At 45.9% G+C, this 15938-nt stretch overlaps 1 protein-coding gene across 1 annotated transcript; it reads left to right on the forward strand.

The window, feature by feature from the left end:
- Positions 1 to 10643: 10643 nt before the first annotated feature.
- Positions 10644 to 12774, forward strand: PHLDA1 (pleckstrin homology like domain family A member 1). Its single transcript, XM_073327732.2, has one exon. The coding sequence runs from the start codon at positions 10934 to 10936 to the stop codon at positions 11378 to 11380; it is 447 nt and encodes a 148-aa protein (XP_073183833.1). The 5' UTR covers positions 10644 to 10933; the 3' UTR covers positions 11381 to 12774.
- The last annotated feature ends 3164 nt before the right edge of the window (positions 12775 to 15938 follow it).

Below are 15938 nucleotides of genomic sequence, written 5' to 3' on the forward strand. Positions count from 1 at the left end.
GTTAGTCTTGTTTTATTACGCTATGTAAACTGTTGACATATTACATGCTGCAGTTGATTTTTTATTTTTTTATTTATTTTTTTTTACTAGACAGTCATTTTTGAGAACTTTTTATAAGCAAACTGTTTAACACTCAGCAACATAAAACATCAACTCAACTGCACTATTCTCCTTCCTGGACAGTTTTATCTAGGCTTTTCATAGTCAATATAATGGGGATAATAAGGTCATGTTGCCACTTGTGAATTTGAGTTACATATTTCTTTTCCCAAATGACATGTTGACTAGTCAAACAAATTCAATTTCTGCTGCAGTTCTGTATTTATAGGCAAGTCTGGAACCATGGAATAAAGATGTACAAAACTCTTTTCATAATGCCTTAGTGAATTTCAGAGGTCACCACTTGATCAAATGAACTCTGGCTTATATTTTAAATTGCTGTATAGACTTAAAAATATATAGATTCCCCTAAATACCACCTGGATAGAGGAAATAGTAACCATTTTAATGAGTCAGTATAGACAGTTCTCCAAAGTGGGAAACCATCACTACTGGGCTCAGGGAAACAAGCACTGAGTGGTGGGATTACATCATGATTCAGATATGGGATGACAAGCAGTGGCTATGGAACTTTTGGATGTGCAAAGCCACCTTCCTGGAACTGTGTGCAGACCTTGCCCCTACCCTGCAGTGCAAGGACACCAAAATGAGAGCTCCCTTCACACTGGAAAAGTGGTGATCACTGTGTGGAAGTTGGCAACTCCAGACTATCGATCAGTCACAAATCAGTTTGGCACTCACAAGTGCGTGTATGTCCAGCTGTCATTATGAAACATATCCCTAGAGATGGAGTGCAAGGGTTAGTGTGACAGGCCAGGAACGTGCAAGGAATGTGTGGGAAGAGTTTGGTGATGGCATGAAAGGCAGTTCTGTATGGGCTGCAGGGGAAGGTAAGCACCGATTTGTTCCACCTGCAGTGCAGTCAGGGACCTCAGCATCTCTGGTCCTCCATTAGCTTTATCATCTGCTCCTGCTCCTATATTGTCTGCTCCCACTCCTGTCTCCTCTCCTGGTTATCCATTCTGAGGTTGTTTTTTTTTGGTCTCTGTCTGTCTCTGCTTGTTAGCAGGAGCAGCAGATTGCAGCTCTTCCCTAAACGTTTCCTCCTTATGCCTCCTGGTTCATCTCCTTATCTGACAGAGCTGCTCTGCTGTTGTGTAGGAGGTGACCCTCAGGGGACATCTGCAGAAGCTAAAGAAACAAATAGTGAGAGCCCTGAGCATGGTGTGTTTGGCCCAGAGGGTAGGGGGAAGATGGTACGAAGAGTTCAGTGGCTTCCGAAGGGGATAACTACAAGCACCTAGGGACACTATTCTGAATACTGGCACAGTTTTCCACAAGTGAGGGTGATCAAAGCTGATATCTCACTCCTGAGGGTAACCAAGGATGCAAGAGTGCGTCTCCTGCACGTATACAGCTTCAGACTGGGTCTGTGTGCTTCTCTGGTGCCTGTAGATGTAAATGCCAATTGGTGTGGCAAAGTTTCCACAGCGGGGGGTGGGGAATAAGGCAGCTTTACCAAGGGACCTTCAGCAGAGGATTGCAAAGTACTTCCAGGAAAGTTATGTAGAGATCTCTATGGAGGATTCCCGGGACATCCCGGTGTGCCTAACATTTTCTGCTAGGGTTCCCACTGTAGTTACATAGGGGAATGAAAAGCAAATGTGAATAGTGCTAGTGTTAATTTTTATCCCTTATCCCTCTTCTACCCTCTTTTTAAAAAAGAGCTCTACCTCATGTGGTGATGTGCAGTATCAAAGCAAAATGAGTACTTACCAGAACTCCCCTCTCCTGCATCAGGCATGCCAGAGCTGGATGCTGGGACTGGCTAGACCCCTCCAGAGTCAAAAAGAGGTCCTAGCTTGTCACACTACTGGATGATCCTGTTGTATATCCCAAATGCTCCTCGAACTCTGCCTCCTCGTCCATCACTTCGTCTGCAGGGTTCACGCTGCTGGCTGGAGCCTCTAGCGCCCCCCCCCCCCCCCGCCTGATGGAGTCGCTGCCGAGAATAGTGTGCAGCTCTTTATTGGAACAGCACAACTTTGGCAATGCCCCAGAGTGACAATTAGCTTCCCTTGCTTTCTGTTATGCCTGCTTCAGCTCTTTGATCTTAGCATAACACTGCTGTGTGTCCCTTTGTGCCCCTTCTCAGCAATCTGCCCACGTACATATCAAAGTCCTTATGGCTGGAGCTGAGCTATGATTGCACGGCCTCCTCTCCCCACAGACTCAGCAGATCCAACAACTCTGATGTACTCCAGCTAGGAGCACGTTTGCTGCGGGGAGCTGGCATTATCAGTTGGGAATATGCTATGTGAACTCTCCATGCCAAGCAAACAGGCAGAGGAATTTCAAAAATTCTCAGGGCTTTAAAGGGGGAGGAGTGCATGCCTGTGTACCTGGCTGCAGGGCAGCAGAGTTCAACGGGTGACCAGAGTGGTCACAATGAGCCTTCTGAGACCCTTCCTTGAGGCCACTTAGGGCAACATAAGCGAGCACAGTGTGTATGCTGACACTGTGTCTCTTGAACTTCATCTCCAAAAGCTGTGTGCCTCTCGTTGAGGTGGTTTTATTCTATTGGCATAGCTGGAGAGTTAAATCGGCCAGAGGAGTATTGCAGCGTGCACACCTCCACTGTTCTGTCAACAAAAGTTGCCTTTTGTCAACAAAATTGTGTAGCGTAGACATGGCATTCGACTATGTACACATTACAGCTTAAGTGGTAGAAATTCTATTCCTCAAGGATGTGAATAATAAGCCACCTCCCTGAGCTGCCTAAGCGCCAGTGTGGACGGCGTTGTGTTGGCGGGAGAGCTTCTCCCACTGACATAGGTACTGCTGCTCGCGGAGGCTAGAGTAATTTTAGTTTACGGGAGAGCTCTCTCCTGTTGGCTTAGAGCACCTCACTAGCAGCGCTACAGCTGCGCCTTTGTAAGCACTGTAGTATAGCTATGACCTAAGGCTGCTTCTAGGAGAATGGATTCCTTCCAAGTCAGGTGAGTCTTCTCATGCAGGTCCCAAGAACCATGCCATCCCCAGTATAGACATCAGTGCTGATCATGACCTAGCAAGCAAAAGGACCACTATCTGCTGGTACCAATCAAGAGCCCCAGATGGGACACACATCTTGTCCCTGTCCCCTAAGGCTCTGCCAACTTCTAAGTCTGTTGTGGCAGTGGATCCAGTGAAACTAACAACCAAAACCCCTCATACACTGGAATGGTTTGAAACATATATTATCCCAGAGGATATCTTCGCCCTACTGGACCCACAAACTTCTCTACTTTTGGACCCAATTCTGATGGATGTTTTGATCCCAGATGAGGATGCCACCTCGAAGAGAAGGAGTTACTCCCCTAAGCCATCTGTGAGATGGAGCGTCCTCCCGCCGACACCAGCAGTACCACTGATGTAACCAAGTCCCGCCACCTTGTCAGCTGAAACTTGGGTCCAAGACAAACCATCATCTCCCCCAACCCAGGGAGGTTTGGACAGCTAGGGCCTTGAGAGTTTCTTGGACCCATCCTCTGCTCAAGCAAGGTTACCCTCCAAGAGACTGCTGGTACCCAATGCCTTGGGCTGCCCTGACCACCTTACAATCCTTCATATTGTGGCCCTATTGGAATTCATGGAGTCCTCCTATGCAAGACACCCAGATTAGTGTGCTTTACCAGAAAGTCATGTCCCTCTCCTCCTAGACAACAACAACCCACTCCACAAGAATACATGCAGGAGGAAGCTAACTAACTGGATCCGCCAGTGCAGATATGGATATCATCTTCCTCACCGAATGAGGCAATTGCTCTATCTTCACCATCGCCACCTGATGATCATAGGCAGTGTCAAGAACTATTGCAGACTGTGGTGGCAGGACTTTAGATTCCATTAGAAGTTCAAGATACTCAACACAACCTCTCACATATGCTGCAGTCTGCTGGACACAGTCGGGTAGCTCTCCTGGTGAATTAGGCCATTTTAAAACCACCTAGAGTGGAATGGCATACATCAGCAATGTGTACCCTATCCTAAAAGGGTTGAGGAACATTACTTTATGCCTTTAAAAGGGGCAGAATTCCTGTTCATTTAACCTACCCCCAGCTCCTTAGTAGTATGAGCAGCCATGGGAAGATCCATGCAGCAACACCCTAAAACCACCACATGGACAAGGGAGCTAAATGGCGACCTTCTGGGGAGGAAGGTATTTATATCCACCAGCCTCCCATTCAGAATCTCCTAACTATCAGCCCCTGTTATCAAAATATGATTTTATGAACTACTTGAAGTTCCTGGTGTTGAAAGATGAACTCTTCCAGGAGGAAAAGGCCCAGTTCTAAGCCCTTGTTGTGGACTTATGTGGACATACTCATGGTTAAAAACCTCATTTCAAGATGCAGTGGATGCAGTCAACACTGCATAATGATCTATAGCCACTGCCATAGCAAAACAGCAAGAGGAGTTGTCTTCGAGGTTCCTCACAGAGGTTCAGAACACTACTGAGAACTTGTGCTTCAATTAAACCAATCTCTTTATTGAGAAAACAGAAGTCTTTGCACTTGTTAAAAGACTCCAGGACAGCCCTCCACTCCTTGGGCATTTATACCCTTGCCCCTAAGAGGAAGCATCATAAACGGGTATAAAAGGCAAGGCCTCTTCCACAGTCTTTCTACCACCAATGACCACATAAACTGCCACACAAGTGTCAACAGGTGCAGAGGCCAAGGTATGCAATCCAATTCACCGACTAAAGGTTACTTTTGATTGGATACTCAAGAGCTGAGACCCAACACAGATGCCATTCCCACCTGTTTCCAAAGTCTGCTTTGGTGGGGGCCTAGTATACTTAGCCCACAACTGAAGGGCTATAACAAAGGACAAGTGAGTGAGTACTAGATATCCACTTTGAGTACACCATTGAGTTTTTCTTCTCCAAAACGCCCTTTCTGGCTCCACTTCAGGGACCACTCTCATGAGATCCACTGAGAGGAGCTCGGGTCTCTCCTTGAACAAGAAGCTATAGAGCAAGTGGTACCTCAGTATCAAGGGAAAGGGTTCTACTCCCAATTTTTATAGTTCCCAAGGAAAGGAGAGGACAGAAGCCTGTCCTCAACCTATGTCAACTAAATATTTTTAATTGCAAATTAAAATTGCACATGGTTACATTGGCATCAATAATTCCCTCCTTGGAAAAGGACCCATGGTTCACAGCTCTCAACATGAAAGATGCTTACTTTCATGTGAATATCCACATGAGAGGTTCCTCAGGTTTCTGGTAAGACCGAAATACAACCAGTTCAGGGTACTCCTCTTCGGTCTGGCAACAGCTTCCCGGGTCTTCACAAAGATTTTTCAGGGGTGGTGGCATAGATGAGATGAAACAGCTACATTGTCTTTGGAGGACTGGCTTCTAACGAGCAGATCCCATCTGGAAGTTCAGTCGGAAACCTTGTCTTTACTCTACCTCATGGTATCCTTGGGAAGCTGCATAAACATAGAAAGTCTACTCTGACTCTTCTGCAGCTTATAGACTTTTTAGGGGCAACCCTGGACTTGGCCACAGCCAGCGCCTACCTTCCTGCACACAGATTGAATGCCATGAGCAGTTTGATAAACTAAGTCACTTTCACACCCTGAACAACAATCCAGGTCTCTTTTTGCTAGGTCACATTGCCTCCTGTACTTATGTAGTGTGCCCACTAGGCTCCATCATTGTGGTCTGGAAGCCTGGCTCTGGTCAATATAGATGCCAGACAGACAAAGCATGAACAGTGTAGTGACAATTGCCGTCAATGTCAGGGCATCATTCATCTGGTGGACAAACCCAAAACACGTGTAGTGGAGTATTTTTCTTACCTCCCAGACCTGACATCACATGACAATAATCATGGACACATTCCTTATAATTGGGGAACCCCCGAAGGTGGTCACACAACACAAGGTACGCAGATGCATATTATTCTCTTAAAACTAAGAGCAGTCAGATATGCATGCAATGTATTCCTCCAACCCCTATGATCCCGACATGTCTGGATAATGTTAGACAACATGATGACCATCTTCTATATAAACTAACAGGGGCAAAATCCCTCCCATTGTGCATAGAGGCAGTCAAATTATGGAATTAGTATATCCGCATCACAATTTCTGCAGTATACCTTCCAGGGGCTCAGAATGCGCTGGCAGACAGCCTTGGCAGACATTTTGTCACCAATCATGAGTGGAAATTACACAATTCAGTGCTGAACAACGTCTTAGTGGGAAACACCATCTCAGAACCAGTTTGCCCCTCAACTGAACAAGAAGTTCAACATATGGTGTTCCAGAGCAGCACAATATCAAGATGCCAAGGGTGATGCCCTCCTGTTGTCCTGGATGGGCCACCTGAAGTACACCTTCCCTCCCATCCCACTTCTACCCCAGTTTTTATGGAAGATTTGTTATGACCAAGCATGATCATTCCATTGTACCCAATTGGCCCAGACATTGTCCCCTACTGTGGATTTTCTAACTCAAAAGTGATTTCCTATTTAGCAGTGACAGTCCAATGTTCCAAGCTTCCAGAGTGTGAATGCCACTTGCTTCTCTGCTGTCAATGCAGCTCTTATTCTGGTGTCTTTGATTATGGTTTGTGGCCTGGACAATAAATACAGGAAATCTTACTTCTCCTCAGTCCACAGTGGATCCCTAACTGATATCAATGGGAGTTTTGTATGAAGATCAAGAAACCAGAACTCAAGTAGTAATTTTTATTTATTATTTATTTAGTACCTTGTCATGCTGTGTGAGAAAAGCTGAGCCCTGTTATGCCACTGCTACTTCTGCCCTTGTTTCTCTTCCTTTCCCATCTTTCTTTGACAGTTTCTCTCCCTTTTCTCTTTTTTCCCCTCTCCCAACAACTCCCTGTGCCCACCTCTTGCAGACTTCACTCTCAATGTCTTTTCCATTACATCTGCTTAATTGATCAGTAGTGGAATAGTTAAAGTTGATATTGAAAAGGTTATTACTGACTGTTATGGTTCACGCCCCAGTGCAGTTTATGGTGGACATGGGAGTTCTCACATCTGACTCTTGTGTTTCAGGCTGTCTGCAGATTCAGGCAAACATGACATCAGTTTGTACTCACTATACAATTGGAGGGTTATGTCTGCAGCCAAAAGAGCTAGGGCATGTCTGCACTTACCTCCGGAGCAATCGATCCAGCACAGTTTGATTTATTGTGTCTAGTGAAGACGCAATAAATTGACCGCTGAGCGCTCTCCCGTCGACTCCGGCACTCCACCCGAGTAAGAGGCATAGGCGGAGTCGACGGGGGAGTGTCAGCAGTCGACCTACCGCAGTGAAAACACCATGGTAAGTAGCTCTGAGTACGTTGACTTCAGCGACGCTATTTTCGTAGCTGAAGTTGCGTAGCTTAGACGGACTTAGCTCGCTCCCCCTCCTGCCCCGCCCCATAGACCAGGCCCTAGAAACTTACTTTTTTTTCCTTTCCTTCTATGGAATCTCAGATTCTGACGGTGTCATGCAAGCTAAATCTATGATACCCCCAGACAGATATTTATGAACATTTGAAGAAATAAAGTCCCTCCAGTAAGAGCCTATCATGAAACTCAAAACTTGCTATCAATTAATAAATTCTACCACCATCCCCTTTCTACCGCAGAAAGTACTGTAGTTAAGATCATCAAGCTTCATCAGAACAAATCTTGGGAGGAAACCAGTAGGGGAACGTGGAGCATTGCAGATAGTACCTTTTGCTTTTTCTGTCCTCTTTTTGAGCCCATTCTCTGTAGTTCCCAAAACATTGCCAGATTTCCCTCAAGCTTCACACAATAAGTACATTCTACAGGTTTTCAGGCACATCAGTCTTTGGCTTTCAAAGTTAGGAGCCTTATAATATTGTATACACAGGTGCAATGTCTGTACAACTGCACTCTTCTATCAGCAACCTCTCTGGGCAAGGGAAGAATAGGGGAAAATACCAGAAGAATGAGAGGGCTATCATTTATATTTTCAAGGATCAGGTTCAGAATCCTTCCAGCTCGCAATATTAAAGTTTGGCGCTAGGAGGCATCTGAACATCAGCTATAGCCAAAGAATTTAGCTAACAGGGCTGCTACTAGGAAACTTAGCAAACCTTGCATAGGATTTATTAGAACTACAGTAGAACAGGTAGAGCTTTGGATACATTTGTGAGACAGAGGCCCCTTGGCCCCTATTCCTTGCAAACAGCTCTCACTTCAGACCCTACAAACGTACTACACCAAACACATCTTACAGGATATTTGTCCCTAAAGAGTAACACCTATCTACAGAAAGCTTGTAACTTGTCAAGACTCTGAATCATTGTGAGATGTATGTATGGGCAATATTTAAGGAATAATGTATTTATATTGAAAACATGCTTTATGGACTGAAATAAAAATTAGCCACTAGAGTTCTGTGTCTCGGGGATGACCCGTTCATTCAGGGGGAGTTGTCACCCCACCCTGTTTAGCTGGGGAGGTAATGCAAAACTCAGTTGTTTGGCCTTGCTCCCTCCCAAGCCTACCACTGGGAAACCATCAGATATAACTACAAACAATTGAAACCACTTGGAAGTGGAAAAGGAACATTACAACAGAAAGAGGTTTGCTCTGTCTGAATAGAAACAAGAGGCTGTTTTCAGTATAACACACAGGGGGAGAAGCATTTTGGATCCATTCACTGAGGACATCCCCCAAGGGACATGGGGGCTTTCATGAACCGGATCCTGAGTCTTGTGAAACCAGCCAGCTCTACCACAGACTGAACTTTGCAGGGAAAACTTACTTCATATATTGATAAGTCTTCCAGGTTTGCAGTTTATGGTTTTTGTTGTGCTGTAACCTCTTGTTTCTATCACTTTTGTTTTTCTAGTTAAATTTTTATTCTCACTTGAACCAACTTTTGTTTTATTATAAGGGCTCACAAGTGCTGTGTGGTTTCCAAGAGTGATGGTTTAAGGTAAAACTTGTCAACTGGGGTACCCTGCACCTTGGGGTGTGAAGGATCTGGATTTTTTGTGAATAGCCAGTATCAGGGGCTGTAGATCATAGGGATACAATTCAAAGGGACCGGTGTGTACCTCTTGTTAACCTGCAAGGTGAAGTTAGGGCTGGAAGTTGCCAAGATGAGAGTGCTTGAGTGTCTGGAAGCTGTTATGCAGCCAGGGATAAGCAAGACAGACTCCTTCATGCTGGAGGGTACTTATGCAGGAATGACAGACTATAGGACAGAACTGTTGAGGCATCCAGTGTAGTTCAACATACTCCACCTTGTTCTTCTTGAACATTCATTCAAACAGCTGTAAAGGAGTTTTGTTTCATAAAGTAGTGTCTAATTCCAATTGCTCAGTCTAGGCACATGCATATTGTTCCACTTTGAAAGTAACTATTTGGATCGTCAGCTGTTCAGAATTTTGCGATTTTACTGTAGGTCCAAGTAATGTACAGCGGCTGTCTACACTAGGACTGCTACAGCAACACTGCTCCAGGGTACTGTGGTGTAGGCTATGGCTATCCTGGCACTTTACAGCGCTGCAGCTTTCGCTGTGCTCAGGGGTGTGAAAAAACACCCCCGAGTGCAGCAAGTTACAGCGCTGTAAAGCGCCAGTGTAAACAGTGCCCCAGCGCAGCGCTCTAAGCTAATCCCCTGTGGAGGCGGAGTACCAGGAACACTGGGAGCGCTCCCGGGGCTGCGGGCTTTGAAGCATCCAGCGTTGTCATGTCCCTTGATGCTTCCTCTGCTGATGGGATGTGGTTTTTCTGGTGCCCTAGTTAGTCCACCTGCCTGAGAAGTGGTAGCTAGGTCAACAGAAGAATTCTTCCATTGACCTAGCCATGTATATCTACACCAAGGATTAGGTCATAAATACTGGAATTAGGGCTGCGGCTTGAAGTGGTTTCCATCATACACAAGGTTTACAGTTGGGTTCAATGGCTCTCAGCGTCCCCACTATATAAATTGGTCCAGCGCCCCCGTTTACAGTGTGAGGGCCCCTGCAAAGCCCCACTACTCACTAATGCCAATGGACATCATTAAAGTAGGTTCCAGTACACAAACCTTTTGGGGCTGGGTCTAATTCACCTGAGAAACCTGATAAGAAAAAAATGTGAAATATGGCCGGCAGCATTTCAAGAGTGTTAATGAACACATTAATTGGCAATCTAACATACACTACAAGTATTTATGACTGTAAATGGTTTGAGACCTGCCTCTTAATAATAATAAATAATTACTAAAGCCACCTAGCTTTTCTAGGTTTCAGAGGAACAGCCGTGTTAGTCTGTTTTCAGCCTTAGATCGCGGTAGTTTGTGGCTCTGCTGACGTTGCAGCTCTAATAACTGAAACCGTTTAGTGGGTAGCAAACTGTAAGCAGAAGAGAAACCATCACCCCGACTGCAGGGGGCTGATGAAGGCGAAGTGTGAGCCGATTTCCCGGGGCGCTCGACCCACCCCAGGCCGAGCAAGCGCCAACGCGAGCAGGGTGACAGCGAAGGGAGGCGCCCGCCAGGAAGCGCGCCGCGAGGCAGCCCCATATTTGGAAGGGAAGCCAGGGCAGCGGGGGCGTGAGAAAGGAACGCGGCGTTTGCCGGAGCTGGGCTTCCCCTCCGCCGGGTGTCACTCGGGGCTGGGCAAGGCGCGCGGAGCAGCCAGAGCGAGCGCCGGCCCGGCTCCGGCTCCGCACGGCCGCCCTAGACGCCGCGGGAGGGTCAGGATCGTCCCGGCTTCGCCGGAGCCTGGCCGCTCGCCGCCATCCGCTTCGGGCGCGGGGAGGAAAGGGACCGGCTGCTGCCTGCCCCGCCGGGAGGAGGCTCGGCGGCCAGCAGGCGCGCGGCGCCCCATGCCGGGAGGATGCTGGAGAGCGGCTGCAAGGCGCTGAAGGAGGGCGTGCTGGAGAAGCGGAGCGACGGGCTGCTGCAGCTGTGGAAGAAGAAGCGCTGCATCCTGACCGAGGAAGGGCTGCTCCTCGTGCCCCCCAAGCAGCCGCAGCCGGGCCCCCCGGCCGCCGAGCCGCCGGCCGCCAAGATCAAGGAGCTGCACTTCTCCCACATGAAGACGGTGGACTGCGTGGAGCGGAAGGGCAAGTACGTGTATTTCACCGTGGTCATGGCCGAGGGGAAGGAGATCGACTTTCGGGGCCCGCAGGAGCAGGGCTGGAACGCCGAGATCACGCTGCGGCTGGTGCAGTACAAGAACCGCCAGGCCATCCTGGCCGTCAAGTCCACCCGCCAGAAGCAGCAGCACCTGGCCCAGCAGCACCCGGGCCACCGCCTCCGCAGCGCCTCCAACTCCGCGTAGGGCGCCCGAGGGACCGGCCGCGCCACAGCCCCGGTACCGCCCCGGGCGCCTAGGGGATCCTGCCCCCGCAGCCCCAGAACCCCGGGGGAGCGTGGGATCTGCGGGCCGCCACAGCCGGCTGCCTGCCAAGCCGGGAACCCCCCGGTCCCTCCCTTGGCCGGAGCAGGTGGGCTCCCGAGCGCTCTGGGGGCACGGGGAGCCTTTACAGATCAAACCAGCGCCAGCGTACCGGCCGGGGACTCCGGCTGCCGGTTTCTCTGCTCCCAGCGCCTTCCAGGAGTTTCAGAGGCAGCCGGGGAGCGCTGCCTTTTGTGCCGCGGGTGAACGGTTTCCGAGCCCTCGTAGGCCCCAGGAGCCCAGATGATCTTCCATCTCCTGCCCCTCCGTTTGTGCCTGGTTGGCCGTGGCAGGGCCGCGCACCCACCCCGTTTGTCATTGGGAGAGCTCGTTCCAGGCGCAGGCAGGTTGGCTACCTGTGCACACGCCCTTGGCCAGCTCATTCCGATGCCCTTCCTTCTGTGCTGTTGTATCGCAGGCTGAATCCAAGCGCCACTTCAGGACGTGAGACCGAGCAGCACCTTTCTGTTGTGAACACATTTCGGGGGCTCAAAACGCTTGGCAAACCAAGGAGAGCCGCGGAGCAGGGAGACTGGAGAGCGTCAGATCAACAACCTGAACACCCAGCGAGTTTTCTGCACAATCCCTCCCTTGGTGCAGGGAAAACATTTCAAGTCATATGGACTCTGACTACTGTTTATGAACCTTGGAAAGGATCATCTGGCATGGTGGGGCTTCTAGGACACATGATGTACTGTACATTTATTTTAAAGTATTGTATTTTATGGTTATTTATTAGGGATTATGTAAAAGGCTTGTTTGCAAGACCTTTCTGAATGTAGGCCATTATCCAGAAATCAAATTCCAAATAAAAATTCAAAGCACACCTCAGCTCCTGGATATATTTTGCAACCTTTGGAGAGAGGGGGAGGTTGTGGGAGAAGAGAATGATTTATATAACCATGAATTTTAGGGGGTTTTCCACATGGAATACAATAGTTTTCATTTCATTTCATTTCAAAATATTATTTGAGAAACTGTTGTTATATTAAGGTGAAAAGTATAATGCATGGTTTAGAATTAGGATAAAGATCTTAATGCTTCTCTCCAAAGGTTGGAACCTGATGTCAAGGTTATTATTCTTTTTTAAACATAAATATGGGGGAAGAGTATTACATTTTATATGCAACTCAGTTATACAGAAAGACTAATCTGATTCATTATTATTAGATAAAATACCTTTGTTTCATTTATCACCTATAGCAGTTGAAGAGGGAACTCTGACCAATTTGATTTGTGATATGAGAACATGTCACATTAAAATTATATCAATTTTATGTGCTTGCTTATTTTGTGTTATGAAAATGGTTGTGAGAGCTGAGAACTATTTATTAAAACTTCTGTACATTTGAGTTCAGGGCTCTCTTGGTACAGAAGGTTTATGAAAGGGCCATGTTCCTGACCTTTTTCTGACAGGTTTTAAATGTCTTGCATTGAAAAACTCCACAGTTTAAAGCCCATCTTGTACATGTCTTCAAGTTTTTAAATGAGTCATTTCAGTCATAATTTTCCTAAACTGAAAAATGTTATATTGCTGAGATAAACAAGTTTATTTTAGTGTGTAATATTACCGGATGTCGAGAGATGTGTTGGGACCTTGTCTGCATTATGTTAATGAACCCCATGAAGTTAGAAAACAAAGCACTAGGCATATGTGTCTTCCTTCTCCTGTTGAAATCAATGAGAGTTTTGCTGTTGATTTCAGCATATGGGGTGACTAGGCCCTGATCCAGAAAAGCAAGTTATGCCGGTGTTTATGTGCTTTGCTGGATTGGGCCCTTAATGTGGTGGGTCATTCCCCATTTTGCACTGCTGTAGTTAAAGCTCTCTGCTTTGAAATAAATAGTAAGTTGTCCTTAAAAATCTGATAGTACGGTACGGCCTGTTATCGCTAAGTCAAGGTACAGAGCCTCAGCCATGGAACTATTTCTTTTTACCAACTCAGTAGGGAAACTGCTCTGCCCGTTCATAAGCTGTACAAACGTAAACAGACTTAAAGTAATATGTTTAGAGCTTTTGATTTGTAGCTTCACCTTAAAAAAATGACACCGTTCATATTGTTTTTAGTAACTGGATAAAACAAAACATGAAAATGACACAGTGAGATCTTAAACCAAGCACTGCATTTGAAGGGTACCTTTTAAATTACTTCCCATCTCAAACTGAGGTCCAGTCCTGCAAGGTGCTGAATTCATTCTGCTCCCCTTTATCTTACAGGTCATTTAGGGTACTGAGCCCCTTCCGGGGTGATGGAACATAATTTAGCCCTGATCCTGCAAACATGTAAGTAGCCCCATTAATGTCATTGGGACTATGCATGTGAATAAAGTTAAGCAAGTGTTAGCAAAATTAAGGCCCAGTCCTGCAAACCCTCATGTGAACAGTCCCATGGGGCTATTGGAGTTCAGGTCCTTTGTAGGGACATATATTGACTGGATTGGAATGGCAGGTTACAATGGCCCTAAGAAAGTCATTCCTTTGAGGCTAATTGAAACAGAGAATGTTCAGCACCTTGCAGGACTGGACCCCTCAGTCTGGGACACAGGGAGGAAGGAGGTGAAAAGATACCCTGCAAGTGCAGCTGCAAGTTTTCACATCTCAGTTCATTTGCCATTCTCATTCTGCTAAATCTAGATGACTGTGCTGGAAGGGAGACTTACAAAATAGACTGTTATAGACTGTAGTGGCTCCTTCAAAACCATTGCCCTTGACTGTGTAAAACATCTACCTTTTAAAAAGTGCCAAAATATTGATTTGTGGAAAAATGTGATCTCTTTTTCAGAGCCATTAATTACAGTTTATCAGGTAGCTAACCCACCCTTTCAGATATACACCTATAGCACAGAAAATTCACCTATCAAAACATGCATTTAACCAGGTAAAGAATAAATGGAATTATTCAAAATGTGTCTCTGTGATCCAAGATAGGTATTTCCCTGGGAGATGCAGTCATTCCTATCCTACACAAACCTGATCCAAAGCCCACTGAAGTCAAGACTCCTTCTGATGCTAGATCATTTAATTAAATCATTTAATTTTATCATTTTCCCTCAAAGTGCTTGTGCTTTTAAAAACAAAAAAAGGACCTTTTTTTAAAGGTTTAAATAACATTAAGATTCTGTCTCAAACTGCTGAAAGGCAAGATTTTCAAAATCAAGTTTGATGGCATCATTAGCTCACACTTTGATACATCTGCCCTCCAGGTTGAAATCAAAGTGTCCTCTTTCACGTTGCAGTCTTGGTTTATGTTGGTTTGAGACAGACTCTTTCTGTATTATTTGAACATCTATCTTAAATGTAATAATCTTTATCATGAACAAACTGTTGCTTGCTTATATTGCCAGATGTGTTACTTATTTCCCGTTATGTTGTTTAAAACATTGCTGTCAGCCCAGGTGCTGCTGTGACAGGTGAGCACGTCACAAAATCCACTTCTGAGTTAGCATCTGTCCTTGTGGTCTGAGTAGAAGCTCCAGTCGTTGGCTGGGATGAGGGCGTTTGCTCCCTCAGCTCAGGATGGAGGCAGTGTGAGGGCAGCCTGGCATATACTGCTCATGCCATTCTAGTGTCAATGAGACTTCAATCTCTGGGGCATTCAATCTGGCAACTTTCTGAAGTATTAAATTTACTATGCTCTTCTTGAGAATAGTAGCAATACAGACCAAAAATTCAGCTGGACTTGTAAAGATACATGTTTATTTTGTTCTTTTCCTACTGAACAGTCTTCATTGACTCTACTTGGTTAAATATTGATTGTCACCTACATGTTCTTTGTCAGTGGTAACTACTCAAATAGGTCCAGTGTGTCCTGCACCATCCATGGCAGAACAACATGTATACTCCTACACAAGGTTCACAAGGGAAGTAATCATGATAGTCCCCTCCCTTTAATGGAAGAAGGATAGAATGGGTATACGACTCCAATGAATTTAATAGAAAATAAACTACAGTGCCAGTAAAACAAAAAGAGGTGCTCAGTGTAGCTAGCAGCAGTGTGGAAAGCCGGTTAATAAAGAGGTCAACCTTTTTTATGTCTTAGTAGAAGACATTGGTGCAAACTGAATATGCCTGCATGTAAGGAGGGGCAGAATTCGGCAGGGAAATTCAAGCTGTGGTGACCATTCTGTAGCTTAATAGCTTAGTATTTAGAAGCAAGAAGTTCAACCAAATGTGATCTCTGTTACATCCTGAAGTAGCTCCTCTTCCTTAAAATTCATGTTCTGTAACTGCCGGATTCTGACCATTAGCTGCAGTGATGTACCAAATATTTTCTAGCATATCTTGTCGTGAGCTGAAATATCGGTGTTGTCAAATTTGTGTGTAAATACGACTCATAAATGATTTCTGAGAGATGTGATTTATTTTTCATATTTTTCAAAATGCATTCCATTTCAAATAAAGAGGTATCTATTGAAATGAACTGGTGCCATGTTGAAGGAAC

Source organism: Lepidochelys kempii, chromosome 1 (assembly GCF_965140285.1).
Source record: "Lepidochelys kempii isolate rLepKem1 chromosome 1, rLepKem1.hap1, whole genome shotgun sequence".
In the NCBI taxonomy this organism is placed as follows: Eukaryota; Metazoa; Chordata; order Testudines; family Cheloniidae; genus Lepidochelys; species Lepidochelys kempii.